Source organism: Harpia harpyja, chromosome 1 (genome assembly GCF_026419915.1).
Source record: "Harpia harpyja isolate bHarHar1 chromosome 1, bHarHar1 primary haplotype, whole genome shotgun sequence".
Taxonomy (NCBI): domain Eukaryota; kingdom Metazoa; phylum Chordata; class Aves; order Accipitriformes; family Accipitridae; genus Harpia; species Harpia harpyja.
The window spans coordinates 89855508-89877276 of NC_068940.1; the positions used below are offsets into that span (position 1 = coordinate 89855508).

Genomic DNA, 21769 nt, shown 5'->3' on the forward strand with positions numbered 1-21769 from the left:
GAACCACTTCAGCCAGAGACTGCTAAAAACACCACCAGAAACACAGCCAGGCCTCAGAGAAGATGGAAGAAAAACTTCCTAGGGACTAGAGAAAACCGGTTTCTGCATGGTAGTGATCTTTGTGCTATTCATAAAAATGAATAAATAAAAAGCCTCATCTGAAACTAATTCTGGAACAAGGACTTACTCTGTTCTAGTCAGTAGGGACTGGAGATACATTCCCTTAACTTCTAACTCAATCTAATAATTTTGTTTTCCTATCAACTTGCTATATAGGAGAAAATTCTGCAAAATCTTTTGGGGTGCTTACTATCATGAGAGGGTGTAAGCAGAGCCGTACCAAAACCCTGGCCAACAGGGTTACACTCCGCCAAGTTGAGAGCTATTCACAAGCCCATCTCCAGCCCTGCACACAAATATGCATGTAGCTTTAACATTATTTTTGAAACCAGTAATAGCATTCATTGAAGTAATCTCACCAGTAAATGAAGGATAAGCACGGTATCTATGGTACAGTGGCCTAAATCATAACTCCACCATTACCATCAAGATTTATCACTCTAAGAAGCACACTGATCTCAGATCCATCTTTCCTACTCCTTACTCCTGACATCTTGACAGGAGAGAACCATTTACACTAAAAACTTAAAGCACGATGAGAAAATCACAACGGGCTTCCAAGAACTTATTTTAAAATACAATTTCTGGAATTCCCCAACATAAGTATAAGCTAAAAAAGAAACGTCTAAGAAACAGACTTGTACCTTCACTTTACTTGAGCACTGATCCTGCAAAAAGGTAGTTAATACAGGAGCCACATAGACAAGATAGCACCTAAGAAAGTCAACCTGATTCTAATTTTCCTTACCAAAACTTCATCTTCTAAAGTAGGTGATAAAGACGAACTGTAAATTTGACCTAATCATCACCCTAGTCAAAATTCATGCTGGATGACAAAAAGCCATCTCCTCTTCAGTCATCACACTGAAGTTCTTGAGACAGACTTAAGATCAAGATGAATCATCTGTTACTTTTTCCTTACCCCTGAAACACCTTAATCTCTAAAATAGACACTGCCCCCACTAGTCCAAAATAGCACAATTCTGCTGAGCTTTACATTATACTGAAAACTTAATCTTCATGAAGTACTATACAGGTGGGCCTCAGGAAAAAAAAAAAAAACAAAAAACTTCAAACTGTGAGAGCGACAGAGAAGTCAGTGTTTTGCAGTGAATCTAATTCCATTTTCCCCATTTTCTAAAAGAACTATACAGGCTCAGATAGGTGTCCTTTTCCTGGCATGAATACATTGAGACACACCTCTTGTTTTTATTAAAAAGCATATGCCAATAAGGTTTTTACAATGTAACAAAACAGAAGGTTATTTAGAGAAAGACCACCACACAGGTCTAATCGCTGCCACTGGAGGCTACTGCTAAAAAGGCTGTTGAGGTCTTTGCCCAGTAAAGTCCTGGAAGTCTCCAAAGAGCAAGGTTCTTGGACCTCCCACAACCCATTCCAATGCTTAACCACCCTCAAAGAGAATTTTTTCTCCTTGTATTCAGCTGAAGTTTCCCTTATTGCAACTGTTCCCCCTTGTCCCTTCACTTTTAAGTGGCTGAAGACCCCAGCCAGCTGCCTCCTCAGCCTCCGCTGCTCCAGGCTAAGCAAAGCCAGTGCCACTGGCCTCCTCTCCAGCCAGGCACTCCAGTCCCTGAACATCTTCCCTCTCTCCAGTTTGTCCTGCCCTGCAGGGAAGGCCAAAAACTGGGCACGGTCTTCTGGGAGGAACCTCAATAGTGCCAAACAGATGGGGAACGACACCAACGTGTTTTGAAGACTACAGACTGCGAATGTTATGAACAGTAAGTATGACCAACTATATTACTATGCTACACAGGTATAGCAACAACAATTACACCACCAGCATTACTCATAGTAGTAATAAGTATTAATTTTTTTTCTTCATTGAATTGTTTGAAATAACCCCTCCAAAGCTGCAAAACCAGCATGTAATTCCATGGCCTTTCTCAAGTCTTCTACCCACTAAAAAAGAAAGTCTTTGCCACACAGTAAATAATGGAAAGAAACCCCAACAATGGAGGAAGTAATGGTTCAGTAGGAAGAGGACAGGATGAGTAGGGTGAGAGACGGCATTAAGTGGTCCTCATTTTTAGGCTGCACAGTGGAAGTGATTGACAACGTACAAAGGCACCCAGAAACTTAATAGAACATGAATTATCAAGTCTATAATATGTCACATGTTAAAAACTCTCCCTCTGTACTGAATACAAAACAAAATATGTTATGAATAACAGATTCCCTTTCTGCAAAAGCTGGATACAGTTAAGGGTCAAAGATTTTTTATTTTATTTTTTTTAACTGAAGTGTTCAGGGCTACAATGCAAAACAAACAAAAAAGGTAAAAAAGCCCACCCTTAAAGGCTCCTAGCAAATATGAAATAAATACACTAGCACTTAAAATCTCAAAGAAACTCCTAAAACATAAAGACTGACTCAAACAACCCAAGCCAGAAATCCAGGTGCACAAACCCAGGAAACAGCACATGAAACCACCTGAACCAGTGTACTTCAACTAACTAAAAAGCTGTTCACTCACCAACAAATTATTTGTATGTGAAGGAACACACCACACAAAATGCTATCAAAAAGTTCAAGGAAGTCTATGAGAGCTATATTCAAAGCCTGAAATTAATGTGCCAGTGAAACCTAATGAAACTACAGTTTCAAGAAAAACATATCATTTTAACAAGCAAGTCCTAAATCAATCACGATGTTTCAGGTATCAGACTTCTGTCAGTGCTCAGGGGAATACTAATATTACAGCCAAAAAATCCTACAAAACAAGTTATTGAAAACTCCCAACATTCAAAAAGAAATTAAAGAAAAACAAGCATAGCTGAATATGTGGAATACAGGAAAAAACAACCCACACTAGCAGAAACCAAGAAACAAGGTTATTAGTGGAAGACTACAGGTCGACTATATAACAAACAGCAAGTCACGTGAATTAAATTCAGAGTTGCTTATATTTCCGCAGAAAGTCTGCCTTGTATCACCACAACCTTCTTTCAGTCAACAGCAGGTCTTGATCCGTAACAAAAAATTCACTTAGTGTCATATTAAGCTCACAGTATACCTTAGAAATGTCTTTTATCAGCCTTGTCCCAAGTGTGAGTACACACACAGTGTCCTATCAGTCACAAAACTCTACTACACACATGCCAAGCTCTTCATTACATAAGTGACAGTAATAGGACTGTGCAAAAATATCTGGTACTAGAGAAGTGGCTCTCTTCTGGAGGTTTTTATTTTCATTTTTTACTATGTCTGTAAAAGAACAATGTCTTTTCTAACCTTGTCTTTCAAGGGAGAAATTATTTAAAAAAAACCACCATACTGCAACTTCAAATGAAATGGCAGAAGTTCCAAAATCTAAAAACACGAGGTGTTTGCACAAAATATCATGCATCAAACAATGATACGAAACATGCACGCCACTAACATGCAGCAAGACATGAAGATAGCAAAACTTACTGAACTATTTTCAACCAGATTTTGAATATGCAACGGACATAAAACAATAACTAAAAGCTACTTAATAGTAGGAATGCAAGCTGTTGTTTAAGTTTTATTTAATAGTCCTTTACCAAAACTCTTCACTGGTTCTCTTACCAATTTTATATCCTGGCATTTAAATTTTATTGTATGATGACACAGATTAATCCTCTAATGAAACTTCCTCTCCTCTGCATTTAATTCCCCCATACAAGTTCCTGGCCAACAACCTGTGAGGACATTTCCTATTCTACCTTGTACAAAAACAATTCAGAAAGTATTCACAAAAAATGTACGTAATAAAAACATTATTATTTTTAATAATTTTGTTAATGTCACAGCAGGACACAGGCAATCCAGTAGGTTTCTGGAATGTGCTGACAGTTACTTCCTGACACAGGTGACTGAGGACCCAAAAAGGAAGAGGCAATCTGCTGGACGTCATACTTATAGACAAGGAAGAATTGTTGGGGGTGTGAAGTGCAGGGGCAACCTTGGCTACAGCAATGATCAATGGTGGAGTTCAGGATCCTGAGAGAAGGGAAAAAGTCAAATAGCAGTATCACAGCCCTGGACTTCAGAAGAACAGGACTGTTTGGGGGTCAGCTTGGAAGAAACCCACAGGAGACTGTCCTAGAGAGGAGGGGTCCAGGAGAGCTGGTTGATTTTCATGGATCTCCTCCTCCAAGCTCAAGAATGGTCCATACCAGTGTGCAGAAAAATCAAGCAAAGGTGGTAGGAGGCCTGCATAGATGAAGAAGCAGCTTCTGACTAAACTCAGATGTAAAAAGGAAGCGTACAAGGATCACAAGCAAGACTGAGGTGATCCAGGAGGAACAGAGACACTGTCTGAGAATGCAGCGATGAGGTTAGGAAAGCCAAAGCCCACCTGGATTTTAATCTGGAAAGGGACATGAAGGGCAACAAGAAAGGCTTCCAAACACACAAAGGACAAGAAGGTGAATTTATGAAGAAGAAAACATGCTTAATCAACCCGATACCCATTTGTAAGGAGTTGACTGGCTTGGTGGATGAGAAAAGAGCAGGAGATGATGTTTACCTTGACAGGAGGGCTTTTCACAATGTCTCCCATGATGTCCTTAAGGACAAGCTGATGAAGTATGTGCTAGATAAATCAACAGTGGAAACTGGTTGAATCACCACCAGGCTGAAAGAGTTATGACAAACAGCAAGAGGTCCAGCTGGAGGCCAGCCACTGGTGGTGTGCCCCAGAGGTCAATACTGGGGCCAAGACTAACCTCTTCACTGATGACCTGGAAAATCAGGTAAAGTACACCCTCAGCAAGTTTGCAGATGATACAAACTGGGAGGAATGGTTGGTTTACCAGATGGGCGTGCTACCATTCAGGCAGATGTTGGCAGGCTGGAGAAATGGACAAACCGGAACCTCATAAAATTCAAAGGGGAATGTCAAGTCCTGCACCTGAGGAAGAATAGTCCTAAGCACCAGAACAGGCCTTGGGCCAACTGTCTGGAAAGCAGCTTTGCATAAAGGGCCCTAGGGTCCCTATATGGACAACAGGTTGAACATGGTCCACCACTGGGGCCTTGCAGCAAGGAAAGCCAACAGCCTGCTGGGACTCCATTAAGCAGAGTACAGCCAGCAGGTTGAGGGAGGGGACCCTTCCCTTCTAATCAGCACTGGTGACATGACATCTGGAGTGATGTGTCCAGTTCTTGGGTCCCCAGTATAGGACAGACATGGACATACTGAAGTGACCCTGTGAGGGGCCACAAAGATGATTAAAGGACTGGAGCACGTGTCACACAAGGAAAGGACAAGAGAGCTGGGACTGTTTTAGCATGCAGAGGCTTGGGGGGGGCAGGGCTGAAACTCACCCATGTGTACAAATACCTAATGGGGGAAGCAGGGGGGAGAGGTGAAGAGAAGAGTAAGGTGCCAGACTCTCTCAGTGGTGCCAAAAATGAAATTATAAGAGGCAATGGACACAAACTGAAACAGAGGAAATCCCATTTAAACATTTTAAAAAAACCTTTCAGTATAAGCATGATCAAACACTGGAACAGGTTGCCCAAAGAAGCTGCTGAGTCTCCATCTTTGGAGTCAAAACCAGCCTGGACACAGTCCTAGGCAGCCTGCACCAGCTGGTTGAACTAAACGATCTCCAGAAGCGCCTTCCAACCTCAATGATTCACTGATACTGTGAAAACTGTTTTTAACTCCATGCCTTATTTTCAATGGTGAGAATGCATTATACAGCAGCTACACATGTGGGAGCTGCAGACAAATCAGGTTCAGACTTTTTTGGTACAGTATTACATTCTAGCTCAAATCCCTAACATTCCCTATCTGTTCACGTCCAATATAATCTGGCAGTACTCTCTGCTAACATGCAGATAAGCCTTTAAAGGTAAGTGTAAAGCTGTACCCATTCCATCTCTCCATCCTCATCTAATTTTACTGAAACGATGTTATTCATGCAACTGGCATCCTTTTCTCAAACTTCTGGCTTCAGCAACCACTTACAGGATCTACAATTACAACATATCATCACGTGTATAGGGAAGGGAGGAGGAAACAGAAGAACAAATTCACCTTGATATTGATCTCAGAGAGCCAGAAACTTGAATCATAGAAAGATCTAATACCAAAGACTAACTGCAGCAGGTATAGCAGTGGTTTCCAGGCTCCACATGAAATCCTGTGAATATTACAGAAAAGCCTTTTCTCTGTACCACTGCTAGTTGTCGCATACCAGCTGATCCCTGTATTTTGCCATTGCAGGCAGTCTTCTGACTACCTCTTACTTCAAGTTCAGGCTATACAAAAATCTACTCACCAAGTTTATAACTTATGTTCTTTAATAAGGTGTATTTTCACATTAATCTACCTCATTATCCAAAGCCCAACAGGAGGCAGGAAAAAATACTTCAAATATTCACAGCTGACTACAAAGACCTGCAAAAGGACAGATAAAATTCAATTGCAATAAAAAAGCCTAAGAGCAGTGTTTCTTAACAGAGCATTAGTATGTTCTTACTACTTTCCCAGCTCAGTGCTTAGGCAGTACATTTAACCATCCACTCTGTTATTTTCAGGTGAGATACCTATGCCCTTCGCACATAAGGCTTCTGTAAGCTTTACTTTGCCAAGATTAGAATCTTGGTTTTATAAAGTTGCAAAAAAACCAGGAATAGATAATTCTCTTAAAATAGGCAGACTTTGTTAATGCTGGAAGGAGACACTAGATGAAGTATAATTATACTTCAGTCCATGACTTCTTATGGAAAGATGCTCAAGACTTCATTTTTTTTTAAGATTAAATTTACAGTTTATAAGTTAACAATTTGTATTACGTTTATAGCAGTCTTCTCTGCCTGGTTTTGGAGAAGTATCTATAACTCTTTCAAGTTGTAGACGTTCAAAAAAGCAGTCCTTATTCTTCCCAGATTTCCCTTAGAGACACAAGCTTTCCTCCCCCTAAATTTGACTAAGAATAGAGGAGTTATAGAAAAGTATCAACTTTTCATTCCTGAAACAAACGTAACTACTTCCATTGTGTGTCTAATTAATTTCAAAATACTGGTATTTTTACAACGTTCTTCATATTTTCATGTTGTCACTTCATACATAACAGCATGTCAGGGTTTAGATATTACATATAGCTTTGCATTATAAAAAGAACAGGACTTGTATTTGTAGGCTTTTTACTCTAATACTTGAAGAAAATGTTAGTTGCTTGGGGTATCTGTGCTTAAACCTGTTACTGATTCCTCCAAAAGGTTTGCAGAAAGTATACAATGCAAGTTATTTACTTATATTCTAGCACATAATACAAAAAGCAGTCAGCTTTTTTATTAGAACTGCTGATCCAAAGCCCACTGAAGTCCATGAGAATCTTTAGCTGAAAAGATTTATACAGGTTATTTTATGAAGTAGGAACAATGTCATTTTTCCCCTATTTCAGTATATTAAATTAGACTGTGAGCACTTTTTTTTGCAATTATAAAAAAACCTTTTATTAACATAAGCCACCACAATATGTCTTCCTACACATATATTTTTTATAATTTCTGAAATCATCCATCCTAAATCTGCACTTAAGAATAAAAAAAAGTAGCCTGGACTGCAATCATTTTAAGCAATAAATATGATGGAACTTCTGGGAACTGGATGGAACTGAAAGTACAAAATAGTGTAATGGAACAGTAAAGCCTCTACTACCACTTTGTAATAACAATATGTAAAATAAGGTAACAGTGAAAAAAAGGCTTGTGTAAGAAAGTGCAACTATCCCAGAAAGGCTTTATTAAGGGGTAAGAATTAATTTGAAGATCCTTCTGTAGTGAGTCATTCTAAAATGCAACTAGTCCTATTTCTTTCCCAAATGGGAAGAGTCTCTAGAAGGAACAAACCACGTTCCTCAAAAACAACTGCACTATGGAATAAAGAACACAGAGGAAGAACCACCACAGCTCCTCATGGGTTGAAAAAGGCTAGTAATACTCAGTTGAGGATATATTCTTGTAATCCCTGCTTTCTCACTTACAAAAGTAGGGAAGAAGACAAGAGCCTTCCAAGGAATGAAAGCTCATGGTATCTTGGGTCCTAAGCAGCAAAGAGAAATCTGCCAGGCCAGATTATCTAAGTGGGGGAAGTGACCACAGTATTAACTGAACGTAAGGTCAAGTCACTTCCACAAATCCTGTTCTTAATCTCACACATAATACCTTCCCCTCAACTCATCCGGTGGCATTAATGGCTTGAATTAAAAAACAAACAAACAAACAAAACCCAACAACAAAAAAACCCAAAAAACCCCAAACCAAAAAAAAAACCCAAACCAAACCCCCCCCACCCCCCCCAAAACACCCCCCCAAAAAACAACAAAAAAACTCCAACCAAACACCTAACACACCAACAACCACCAAAGACAACCCACACACCACCACCACCAAAAATCCCCCCAACCCCCCCCCAAAAAAACCCAACAAAAACCCAACCACACATTAAAACATTATGATTCACCCTTCTGGCACTATCCAAAATGAGACAGAGATGATTCTGGTGTTTGTGCTTCACCTCCCTCGTAGCAGACACAGAACATAATACACAGATAAAATTCTGTTTCCAAACTTCAGGTTCCCATTGTGAACTGCAAGGAAGCCTACAACCATTACATCACCAACTGATGTTGCATCATCCACAATTTAAGCCACTGACAACTGGCCATGAAATGGATAAAGGTTAACATCCTGAGGGAGTTGGGGGCGGGTGGAGAATCTTTTTCCCAAATAAACTCACACCAGATAGTGTGAAAAACAGGCATCACTGAATTCTAAGAAGTCTTAAACAGAACGTAAGATTTTTTCCATAAGTTTATACAACTCCAAAGTTTAAGTTAAATGAGGAAAAAAATGATTCTCTACATACAAACTTACCAGTGAGAAAGAACTGTTTACCCTGAACACACCTTGCTGAGTAACTGTCCAATATTACCACTGTCTCTACTCACTTTAAGAAATTAGTTTCTCAGAGTCATGAATCACTGAATACAAGAGCAGAAACCATCTTAGTCACAGATGCCTTTTAACATTTTAGATCTAGCTTTAAAAATAGTTTTGGGGGGTGGGGGTCATTGGTCTGCCCGCCCACAAAAGACAAAAACCCCAACTCAGCAAAACTATATTGTGGCCACCTCATTTCACAGTTCTTTAGGTAGAAGTTTACACACACACACACACTCTTTTTTTTAACCTTCCTGATAACTGATTTTCAGGATTGGTGAAGGGGAAAAATTCCTTTTTGCCAGGTAGAGCTTCTCCCTCCAGTACTTCCCCTACTTGTACACCACTATGTCCCATGCAGCAGCCTTTGAAGCTATGTAGCTTGCTGTGAGCCCCTCAATGTGCCAATTCTTTTCCCTAAGCTGGGACCACAGAACTGGAGTGGAAGAGGAGTAACTACACTACAGTGAAGAGAAGACCCAGTAGCATCATTCAGCACAGAAGGAGAAAGTTTTCCACAGGCTCTTAGGGATTTACTGGTTTTGCTGCTGTGGTATCTGCAAGATTTGGAATCAAGAATGAAGTCTTGCAATGTAATGCAGTCCACTAAAAGAAGTAATGCAGAAAACAATTCAACAGACAAAAAAAAGTACTTGCCTGATTGCAAACAAGTAGAAAAGAAATGAGAACTACAACAGCATATTTAAGTTCTGTGTACAAGCCACACAATCATCTTGCCTTCTCCTTCAACTGGGAGCAGGGGATGGAGGAAGAGATTGGGTGAACACAAAAGCAGGTAATTTTGCATTTCCTTTTAACTTACCAAAACTGGAGAACATTAAACCCATATAATGCAACAAGAATTAATAGCAACTTTCACAAAAGCAAGCAAAAACAAAGACTAAGTCTCATATCTAGGCTGAGCCTTCAAGAAGCAAAAATAGGTCAAAGTCCTAAATATTTGAAAAACTGCATTTCCTGTTCCTTATCACAAACAGCTGCCTTGTTTCAGCAGGCTTAGTACAGAACCTCCTGAAAGCAGAAGGAATCCTGATGAGCTATCACGGAACCAGCATTGTAACATATAACAGCGCCTGTAGATCAGATCAAAGGTCCCCCTAGCCCATCTCCAACAGTGACCAAATGCAGATAGTTGCAGATAATGAGGAAAGAACAGAAGAGCAAGCACCACTAGAATATCCTCCCAGCTTCAATTGTTCACAAATCCATAGTTCATTCCACTACAAGGGTACTTAGTAGCTCTATAAGTATTGCTCTTCCAAAAATGTATCTGGGTTATCCTTCAGCTTACATACACACTTTTAGCTCCCAAAATATTATGGTGCAGAGTAACAAGCTTAATTTTTTTTTATTAATTTAATTAATTTTTTTTATGCAAAGGGCCATCTCCTTTTGCTTTTTCTCACTCCACCATGCTCATCTGACAGCCCCAAGTTCTTGGAGTAGATAGTGAAAAGCTGATCCATAGAAATTCAAGAGAGATGGAGAAAGCTATCACACCTCAAAATCATCTATCTCCACAGGCTCCTCTTTCCCAATCTGCCAAGTCCTAGCTTCCTTACTTGTTTTTGGTACAGAAACAATTTCATATATTCAATTATCATAGCCGCCCTTTCTCTGAGACTTTTCTGGCTTTACTATACACATTTACACATTGAGCATGACAGAGAACATTAACTGTTCAAAATTATTAAGAAATGGATGACAATTTGCTTTTTTGACCAACACCAAGCGTTAAGCTGCTGTTCAATCTGTAGAGTTACCCATCACAACTCTAAGACCTCACCCATGAGCACTCATGAGGTTAATCATTACCTTTCAGTATTTTATATGTACATATTACTTGACATTTATGCACACTGAGTTTTCATTTTATTTTTTATCAACTAGTGCTTAATATCAAAAGGTCCTTATGCATTTCTTCACAAACAATTCATCTTCACTAACCTGAATAACAGCATCAGCAAGCAAAAATTCTGTAAAAGACAGAAAAATAAGCACTTTATCTCTCCATTACCATTTAACTCATGAAAACAGCAGAAAACTATCAGACCTATTTAGACATACAGCTGAATCATATTCTTGGTCACAGTGCAAATGGAGAGAAAATTACTCAAAACCATCTATAAAGAAGTCATGAAAAACAACACCTAAAGGGCACTGGCTATGAAATGCTACCAGTATTAGCCTCCATCCATTATACAACGTCATGTTTCATAACACTTGCATACAGAAAAATCCTTTGTTCCACAAACTCAGCTACAAGGACCATTTTGGTCAGGTATGCAGTATTTTTAAAAAGCAGTAATGCAACTTCTCATTTTTTAAAAAATTAAAATGTTAACAAAAGAGATGCAATTAACAAGCTTGTAAGATTACCTCCATGACATCAGGATCAGAACATCAGCTTGCCAAACTGTTCATGGCTACTGAATTACTCCAGCATCCGATTCAGATGCACAGATTGCAAGAAACGTTGAAGACTATTCACGTAAACTTGTTTCACTCTTTGAAGTTTCGTATTAATGCTAATTTGGCAAGATGGGATACTTTAATACCCTGAGAGCAGTACACAAGCCATTCATTCTTCCATCCTTAAGACAAGAAAGGAGATCATGTTCAAATTCCACCTCATAGGCAGCTCCAAAACAACTTCTCCAACAAATTCTTGAAAAATAACTAAAACGAACAGAAAATGCAAGACTGTATTCAGACCAACCCATACGAAAACAGCATAAACACACAGAATGGAGCAGAAGGCCTGTTAAATTGCCATGAAAACTGATCACTCTGGGCAAAGTTTACTTACCTTTTACCATGGTGATTGAGGATAATAAAATTTTAAAACGCATGCAAGAAGGAACAAGTAAGATTTTACAACCATTGATGAATAAGAAATGTTTGTGGCTACACATGGGAATACTTTTCACCAGAGTCACAGGCCGCCTATTAAAGTTGCCTCAAAATTGGAGAGCTGAGAAGAAAAGCACAGCAACAATAACAAAGCATGAACTGCAATGGGACAGCTTGTTACATGAAAACTGCAGCATTCCTTTCAGAGATAACCCTAACCAGATCTTTATCTTACAAAAACAGGTCAGAACCTACTGGTAGTAAGAGCCACCTGCTTGAGCTGCACATACTAGATCTGCTCCTTCTTTTGCTGGCCAAAACAACAACAACAAAACATTTTGGTTCTTGATTCTTGCATCACAAGGAAATTTTGACAGTTTTGCATACCCCTGCAAGCACCAACTGAACTCCAGCCCTTTTAAACATTACAAAACTGAGGACATATGAGTTTAAACATGTCTAAACTATAATAGACTTTAAGTTTAATTAAAGAATTGTATTTAAATATCAGTCAAGTTTCTTAAGAAATCAACCACTTCCACATTCCATTACAATAGGGCAGTCCCTGGACAAGTTAAAATGTTGTGTTTTCCTCAAAAATCACTGGAACTGCCTTATGGTTTTGAAATCTACATGACTAGCTCCATAAACCAGTTTTTGAACAACGTCCCTCCATGTGAAATTTTCCAATACAAAAAAGCAACTTAAGTTGTAGACCGAGCTCAGTTTCAGTTCTCAAAATTGAGAAGTTCGCCTCAATGCTGTGAACATATCACTGGGTAGACTGCATCTACCCGTCACAAGCCAAATGATCCAGAAGGGATTCCTGAGAATTTAAAGATTCTCTTTTATCTCATCCCATGGTCAGAACAGGTAGTAGTACCCAAGACACCTATCCGCCTCAAAGTGTTAAATTGCATCACAAGAAAATATTTTTATTTTAGCCTTTTCTGCCCTCACACTTAGAGTAAAAAAAAGTACACGGATATCTGAATTAGAGAACATCTACAACACTAAGCTTTGATTTTTTTTTTTTGGCATTTATTTCAGGAGTGTTGATTCTCTTATGTTCTCATCAACATAAAAAGCCCCATATACTTAGATAAGAAGTTAAAATAGACGAGAATAAAATACAGTCTTTTAAAGGATTGATGATTTGTAATTAAGTTTCAATAAGAATCATAGAATCATAGAATCATTTAGGTTGGAAAAGACCTTCAAGATCATCGAGTCCAACCATCAACCATGCCCACTAAACCATGTCCTGAAGTACCCCGTCCACTCGCTTTTTGAATACCTAAAGAAACAGTACTCCATTAAAGTATACAAAGAAGTATACATAGATATAAGTAGGAAGGCATACTATTTCTATTAGTTAAAAAAAAAAAAAAAAAAAAGATACCTTCAGAAACAGGCTCAGGTTTCTCTTTTCAGCTGATTTGTACCAACTGCAACTGTTACTCAGAAGTGTTTAAAATCTCTCTCCTCAATACAATTTATAGTTTTCTATTTGATTTCTCCTCCTTGGCCCTCCAAGCAAAAAGAAAGCATAAACATCAAAATTTAAAATAAGGAAGATTATGTCATCCAGCCGCTCAGTGATGCCAGTGCAAGATTATTCCCTACAGTGTATTTGCTAGTGCTTAACGCAGTCCATACTGTGTGTCCTAACACATTATGCAAATGACACACACATAAAAGAAAATGTCTATCTCTAAGTGCACCCCTCCACCAACAGCCGATCTGTAATTAGCCATGTCCTCTAAGGAGACACCTCATTCACTCTCAGCAAAGCAGCAGCTGCTGGCAAATGGAAAGAAAAAAATTTAGAACAAAAATAAGCCTACTACCTACACTCCCAAAGGTGTATGCTCATGATTGCAAGCCAGAGTCAAAATCTAAACAGCTGTTTATATTCTTCCAGAATGCCCACACAGAACCTCTCATGCCCAGTGCCAAATATTTACTAACATGATTTGTATAAGGCGCTCTCAAACATCATGCTGTTCAGAGAGCTGCAGCAACAGCTCCCAATGCTTCACTCATAAATACTTTCTGAACTACACGTTTTCAATGCAAAAAATCAAGAACAGAAATTATAAAGCAGCAGCATTCCCTGCTGAATGCAATTCACTGATGACATACAAAATGATAATAGGGTACACCAATTCAGAAAGATGCAGTAGTTCTAGCCCCCCAATACAAATAAAGAGATTCAGAGAACAAAGCATATAGCTGCGCCTAGTTCTTACTTTCCTATTACCGAGTGATCCAATCTCTAAACTCTAGTATCATCTCCCCAGAAGAGTTCTCTTCAAATCTAACAGCAATGATAAAACAGTAAATTCAGAAAATTTTTTCACCATTACTAATGAAAGATGGTAAACAACAATTCAGGGAGTAGCTAGAGTTCCCATGTGACTGGAATAAAGGAAAAATGCATTTCACCCTGGTTTAAAAAAAAGAACAAAAAAGAAAAACACAACAGAGGAAGCCTTCCCATTAAATAATCTTTACATATTTAAGAACTGTATATATAAAACAGCTTATCCCACCTTGCAACTGTACGATTAGGCACTTTCTAGTTTACAAGATGTGTCGAGCCTCTGACATGAACACAGTCAAAGCCTGTTTGATGTCGCTGTTCCCACCCATCAGCTGCACTTACACTTCTACTGTATGTACCTACTACTAGGTGATGGGGAAAAAACACCACGAAAGTGTCTTTGCAAAAATATTAAAAATGACAAGCCATAAGAAGAATTTGGACAGGAGAAATGTGCAGTATTTACATTAATCTACATTCTGTATAATAAACAGGCAAAGTGTGACGTGCTTATCCACGTTCATCCACCAATCTGACCAGACAGCCTAACTCTCATCCACTGTTTATATACTGTGCTTGGCACAACATATTATTTAGTATATATACATATATTACATATTATAGTAGGCAGACACTCTTGCTCTTTAGCAAGGCCCTAAATTCAAGGATTTGATGAGATCATAGGCTCTGACGACTTCTACAACTGCAGAGTTATACCTAACAGCTCATCAGACTAACTTCTGCAGTTCTGTGAATTCAGACTGTTTCAACACCAATTTAGAAGCCTCACTCACCATTTTTACTAGGGCTAACTCCTGCTTTTTAAAAACAATGACCCTTGTTAACAACAGGAAATAAATCTGTTTTCATTTAACATAATTTCCTAAATTTTTATATCTGCTTCCTATCCTATGCAATTTAATACACAAACAACTGCAAGGAAGAATAACGCACAACTTCTGAATAACAGAAAACCTTAATTTTTCTTCCAGTTGTTATCAGAGAAAAAAAACACCAGCTACAAAGCATCAGTATATATTCCTAACGGGTTAGTCTAACACTGCTACATAGCCTTCTTTAGGAAGAGATACAGAAAATTTTTCTTTTAATAAGGCTCACAGGTTGCACATGTTTATACTCTAATCATCATTTACACAGCAACATACATATATATTCACAAAATTAGAAAAAAAGAAAAAAAGACCAGCTTTTACTCTTTTCAGAGCCCATACTATTCTCCTGAGCTACAATTTGGTCATCCACCTACAGGAAGATGTTTTCATACATTCAAGAGGGACAAGATGACAAATGCATATAGTTCTTAAGATGAAATACCTTCTCTTCCCCAGCTGTTCCCTCAATTGCTTTTTGTGTAAGCAAGTAAACACGACAAGAAATAATATGTATGAAGTAGCAGATATGTTATTTTCACATTTTAATAACAGAAATCATTAAAAATAGCTTATACAAGGAAAGAAGTCAACTCAGTGCTTTGATGTTTGTTAAATCAGGTAAAGAAAAAAGTTTGCTCTTATAATGCATATACTGCATGCAATAAATGCAATTATTTTGTACTGACACAGTTCAAGATATTCTTCAGTCCATCAGGTTTCTCTTGCAACTTTTTTTTCCCCACACTCAATTATCTAAGTGGTACAATCAACAAAGGTGTATTTTAGGGAAGAAAAAAGTCACTTTAAAAACCATCAGATGCAGCTACATTTGAAGGCAGATCCCTTCCCTTTCTTGAAGGAACTACTTACTGCTTTATATTGTCGCTTATCAAATACGTAACATTTCCTCATGGAAGAGGTCCATGTTCTGTCAAATTATCTTAGGCTTACTTCAACATAAATGAGAGCAGAAGTCAGTGTTATGCCTGCCTAATTAAACAGGATTTGACTCAAGCTTTTTGAATAGTTGCAACCACAACTCCTGGTAATGCTGGTATTTATATTGAATTTATTCTCCCTTGATGCAAGGTTTGTGCAGAGTTCTCTATGACCATAAGTAATATTCACTTCTAACAACTAGTTTTAGTATTGTGTATTATTTGACATATAAAATCTTACAAATACACTTCTCTAATTCCGATTTTTAACATTGTGGTTAAACCTTACAGTCTCTAAGCATCAGGCATAGAAAAAGCACTGATACCCAACAATAAAGTTCCAGAACAGTTTACATGCTTACATGAAGATTGAAATGCAGTATCAAAACACAGCCCTTCAGTGCTTGTGCCCCCATACTAGAGACACATAACACCTGGGAGTAACCACTTGAAGTTTACCAATGTTATCCCAACCAGGTTGTTAAAATAGTAAACGATCTATTAATTATTGTTAGTGAGAATGCCAAACATTTTCTATTTTTAGTGTCATCATTGCCCTTCTCTGGTTCCTGACCCTTCCAGCACAGGCTTCCCTTCAGTTTACACAGTTGTGCGCTCTCTGATAACGTGTAGGAGTGAGAATATTGTGGGTTTTTTTCCCCCTTCCTGAAATTGAGTATTTGTGGTTACAAAGCAAGTACTAAATAATCTCTGACTTTTGTTTTACAGAAGGCTTTGGAAATGTATTTCCTAATTAGCACCAAATACAGAAACTCTCAGGAATCTCTAAAAGACAGTCAACTATTCCTAACAACTCAGCTGTTAAGGAAAAAAAAAAAAAAAAAAACACACCACCGACAAAAAAATTCCACAAAACCAAAACCCCACACTCTTAATGCAAATTTGCAGTAAAGTATTAGAAATTTGCAATAAATAACTAAATGTATGTGTTCTCTAATGAGTTCCAACAGAAATATATCACTCAATAAAATGATTTGATGAAGTATTTTTAGTATTCATAAACTGAGGAAACAGTATTGTTTACAATAAAAATCTGGCTTTTAAAGCCACACATGCTGTGGTTAAAATTTTTTCATCCTACATTTAACATTTTGAATGTAATATTAATACACATCAACAGTAAACTATACCACAAACAGATTTAGCAATTCTTTTAAAGTAAACACAAAATAGTGGGAATAGGAAAGCAAAAAAAGCACTTTTGTTTGTGCCTTTCTAGGCAGAGGAAGGGAGATTAAATTTACACTAACGAAGAAGCCAGATCCAGCCTCGAATCTGGACAGGCCTGCAGACGGGATGTTGTGACTGAAGTAGTACTGCCTGTACCTCAGCAGGGCTTAATCGCTCCAGCAAAACACTGCTACAACCTGACGAAACAGAGATAGTATATGCCTATTAATCTAAAAGCCAGAAAGAACATGCTCTCACTTATTTGTCCTTATGAACATAAGCTCAGCAATTCTTGCACCCATTTGCAAATGCGTGTCAGATTTCAAACAGAATGGCAAACAGCCCTGAGAGTCCCTGGCCCTCTCTGCCAGCTCCCCCAAGAGCCCAGAATACATGATCTGTCCCTTTGAACAGGCCCTGTATGTTCAGATGGCAGCCTGCAAGCCTGAATGCGCAATCTTTGTTCTCAACAATCATTTCAGTGAAGGGGCTCTGAAGTGAGAAAGACCACCAGGTACAGTGTCAAAGGGAAAACAAAAAAATGAAGTGAAAATAAAAATAGAAACTATGGCAAGGCATGACCAAATGGAACATAATATCAAAGTAGACAGGCATCCAAAACAAAAAACAATTATCAACCAACATATGAGTTACCTAAAGGAGTCAAATTGCATGTCCTCAATTCTCCCACCTCTGTATGCAAAGATACACAGAAGCACTAGCTTCTCAGTCAGACATTCCCTTTCTTTGTCTGACCGCTAATCTTAAAGCCAGAGGACAAGTTTTTCAGTTCTTGATCAAACCTTGATTATTATAGCTCTATATTTCCAAAACCTTTAACTGGCTAAAAATCCTAGTTTCTGTTGCAACTCCCTTACCAGTGATGAACATGGGCTAAGCTTGGAGTCTTCCTCATGACAACCTGCTGTGCGTACAGGTCTACGGCTAAACATTAAATGTAGATAAGTTAATATTGCATTACAGTGCAAGCACCATATGGGATGCAGTGTCCCAAAAACATATATCATTTCCCAAAATTGCTAATACCTTGCATGTCAGTATTAGCACACTATAAAACCCTGCAACTGCAGCAACTTTTTTGTAAGCTTAAAATTTCTTCTTTATATTAAGTGTGTCTCATTAAAGGTGTTTTCTGATTTTTTTTCCAATGGCAAAGTGGTTCTTGGTGTTCAATACAAGTAAGACTTAAGGGGATTTGTTCACATATAGCACATCACGCGCTGTACACAGTAACTGTTCCATCAACTGAACTGAGACGGCAGATCCCAAGCCACAAATCCTAGCCCTCTCTTGGCATTTTACACCAACCTATGAAAAAAGTTATAAGCAAACAAGTTGAACTTTAAGCCATGCAGCAATATGTATACTGAAGTAACTGAGAAAGCATTGCAACCTTGCCTACGCATTCATGAGGGCTATCTACATTCAAGCAAAGATTATGTCAGGCCTGCTGTGATTAAGGCAATCATCAGTGCAAGTGCATGTTTTCTAGCAGTTATATTTTAACTGCAACGTATAAGTATCATGCAAAACAACAGGCAGAGCAGTCCATTTTGCAATTCCACACCTATTAGTAGTCCCCCAATTAGACAGCTTTAACATGATGAGCTCCAAAAGCACCACAGGCCTTGTTAGGGCTTACCACAGTAGGGATAGGTGGATTATGACAACTGCCAGTGCCAAAAGACCAGCAGTCTCAATACGATGGAATTAAAAAGCAGAATTTCATTTTTACACTTAGACATGTGGTTTCCTCCCTCATCCCACACTGTATGAACAGTATTAAAGGACAGGTTCTCAAAAAATGGCCTCATTTTCAGTCACGTTTTTAAAAAGGACATCAACAAGAATAATGGATGATTAAATCTACATACAAAATAAGAATCATAATTTATCACAAAGTCTTAAATCTTAGTATCTTCTGTTTTCTTACTAAAGGCTCACATTTTGTCCTCACCTAACCCCACTTGTTTTAAGAGGCTGTGTGAATCTCTTAATTGAGGTGATGGCAGTAAGGAAAATCTTACAATACCATATGTGCCACTTTTAAACCAAGACAAAAGGGTGAACTGAGGATAGCAGTAAACTAAAACCCAGTGTCCTAAAAAACCAAGACAAAAAAAAAAAAACCACGCCCACACAACCAAAACCCACCCACACTTTAAGTTCTGCAAGTTTAAAATCACTCTTTCAATTTCAGCAAACAAAAGGTGAGCATCTATATAAAGGGCATCCATTTCACAGCCCTACACAGCTTTAAGTCAGTTTTCTGTCTTTGACACAACGTGCCCTAACTTTGAGAAATACAAAAGCAAGTTTGTCTTTATTTATAAAGTTCAAGACAGATCTTAGAACAAGTCCACTGAAGCTGTTATATATATTTTGATGGATCTTAAGTTACAGTTGTTTCACAGGCATTTATTACTATTAATAGGGAGCAGAGAAAGAAGCATGACACAGTTCTGCGTTAAAAACTCCGTGTTCCAAGTCCAAACATGCAATGGTGCCACCACAGGGCATACTATTAAGTTTTTAAACTAAACACACAGAGGACCATACCAGCAACAAATGCTATGGGTAGAAAAAATATGTTTAATATAAGCCGCTATGTATAGGCAGGTGGGTGGCAAGTACCAGCTGCAAGGAGGCAGAAGCCAGGCCCGTATTTCTACTAAAAGGCACCAGGGCTTGAGTGTGACGGGACGGGACGGGACGGGACGGGACGGGGCGGGGCGCGGGGAGGGGGGGCGCGAAGCCGTACCGCAGTGCCGCCCAGTGAAGCGCTCCCGTCCCTCGGGGACAAGGCAGACAGGCGTCGGGACGACGCGGAGAGACTGAGCGTGGAGGAGACACGCCGCGAGCTGACCACGGGGCTGGGAGGGGGGTGTAGGAGAGAACCCCACGGAAACCTCCGCCCCGAGGGCGAGGACGGCGGCCGCTCCGCGGGGCGGGAAGCGGAGCCGCCGCCCGGCCCAGGAGGCAGCGGAGGCGCCCCCGCCTCCTGGCCCAGGAGCGACGACCCGACTGCGAGGCGAGACGAGACCTCGGCCGCGACGGCAGCCTCTCCTCCCGCTGCCGGGGAGCCGCACGCCCGCACCGCTCCCAGCGTCTAACTCCCAGCAACTGCGGGGCGGGCAGGAAGAGAGAGGGAGAGAGAGAGAGGGAGAGAGGGAGCGGCCATTAAGCCCGCTCCAGCCAAGCCGTTCCCCGCAGCGGGAGGCGGCCGCCCTGCCCGGCCCTGCCCGCCGCGTAAACGCAGCCCGCGCCCCGCCCGCCCCCGCCGCTCCTACCTGGCCACCGGCGCCGTTGCCGCCGCCCGGGGGGGGCTCGTTGTCTCCATCTCCGCCGGGTGGCCCCGCTGCCCACCGGGTCGCCATTATTTCATTCCCGGTTACAAAGGAGGAGCAAATCCTCTGGAGCCCACATCGGGGAAGGGAAGGGAAGGGAGGGGGGAACCAGCGCCAGAGCCACTCGCGCACTCCCGACGCGACGAGGCCAGCCCCGCCGCCGGGGGAGGGGGGCTCGGCCCCTTCACGCAGCTGCCATTGGGAAGAGCGCCGGGACGGCCCTGGGCTTCAGCTGCACTCCCCGGCTTCTGCCTTCATGGCTGGAGGAAGAGAGAGAGAGCAGATGTGTCAGTCCTCGGCGCGGGGCCGCTGCCGCGTCCTCCGCCACCCGTCCCTTGTTAGGCTAATCACCCGCTCGTCTTCCTCTTCCTCTGGCTCCTCCTATCCAGAGCCCCAGCCGCAGGGAGGAGAGGGCAGGCGGAGAGAAACGGGAGGCGCCCGCTCCCTCCTATTTCGCTACACACAGGCTTTCGTGCCGCTGGAGGGAGCGGGTGACGGGGGAGCGCTGCCCCGGGCCGCCGAGGGAGGGAGGGTAGGCGGCGGGGAGCCCCAGCTGGCGGGGCGGCAGGCTTGGTCGCTCCTCGCCTTGGCCCAGCCGAACTTTGATCAACTGGTGGAGGACGGGGCAAGGCACCAAGGGGCCGCTGCTCCACCGGGCCGGGCGGAAGCCGCCGCCTGTTCGCCGCTCTCGCCCGGGCCGTCACCAGGGGTGGCGGGAAACGCACAAACTCCGGTTAGGAAACGGCAGCAAAGGAGCGCTCCCGGCATCAGCGAAGCCGAGCCCTTCGCTTTTGTCTCTCACGCTAGCCTACCCCGCTCGCAGGCAGCTCCCTCCCCCCGTCTACGTAGCCGGAGCCGTCCGCGATCAGACCACCGCGCCCCACGCCCCGCCCGCCGCCCCTCCCTCGGGCCTCCCTCGGCACAGACGCGCCGTTTCGCCCGGGCAGCGGCAGCAGGCGGCCGCTGCCGGCCGGCCTCGCTCCCCCGCTGCCAGCTCCGCCGCCGCCAATTAGGGCGTCTAGGCGCTGGGGGCTATCGCGCCGCGCCAGCTGCGCCCGCCGCGCTCCCCCGGCCACCTGGGCACCGGCCCGGGCTCGGCGTGAGGGGGAG

General features: G+C 41.2%; 1 protein-coding gene across 3 annotated transcripts in view; it reads right to left on the reverse strand.

The window, feature by feature from the left end:
- ARHGAP21 (Rho GTPase activating protein 21) overlaps positions 1-21415 on the reverse strand; it is a 123635-nt gene extending 102220 nt beyond the window's left edge. For 2 of the 3 annotated variants that reach the window (XM_052804440.1, XM_052804431.1), the window contains exon 1: positions 20603-21002. In XM_052804440.1, coding sequence (XP_052660400.1) covers positions 20603-20689 — 87 coding nt within the window. In that variant the 5' untranslated portion in view covers positions 20690-21002. The other variant, XM_052804418.1, reaches the window with a different exon arrangement.
- Positions 21416-21769: the final 354 nt, after the last annotated feature.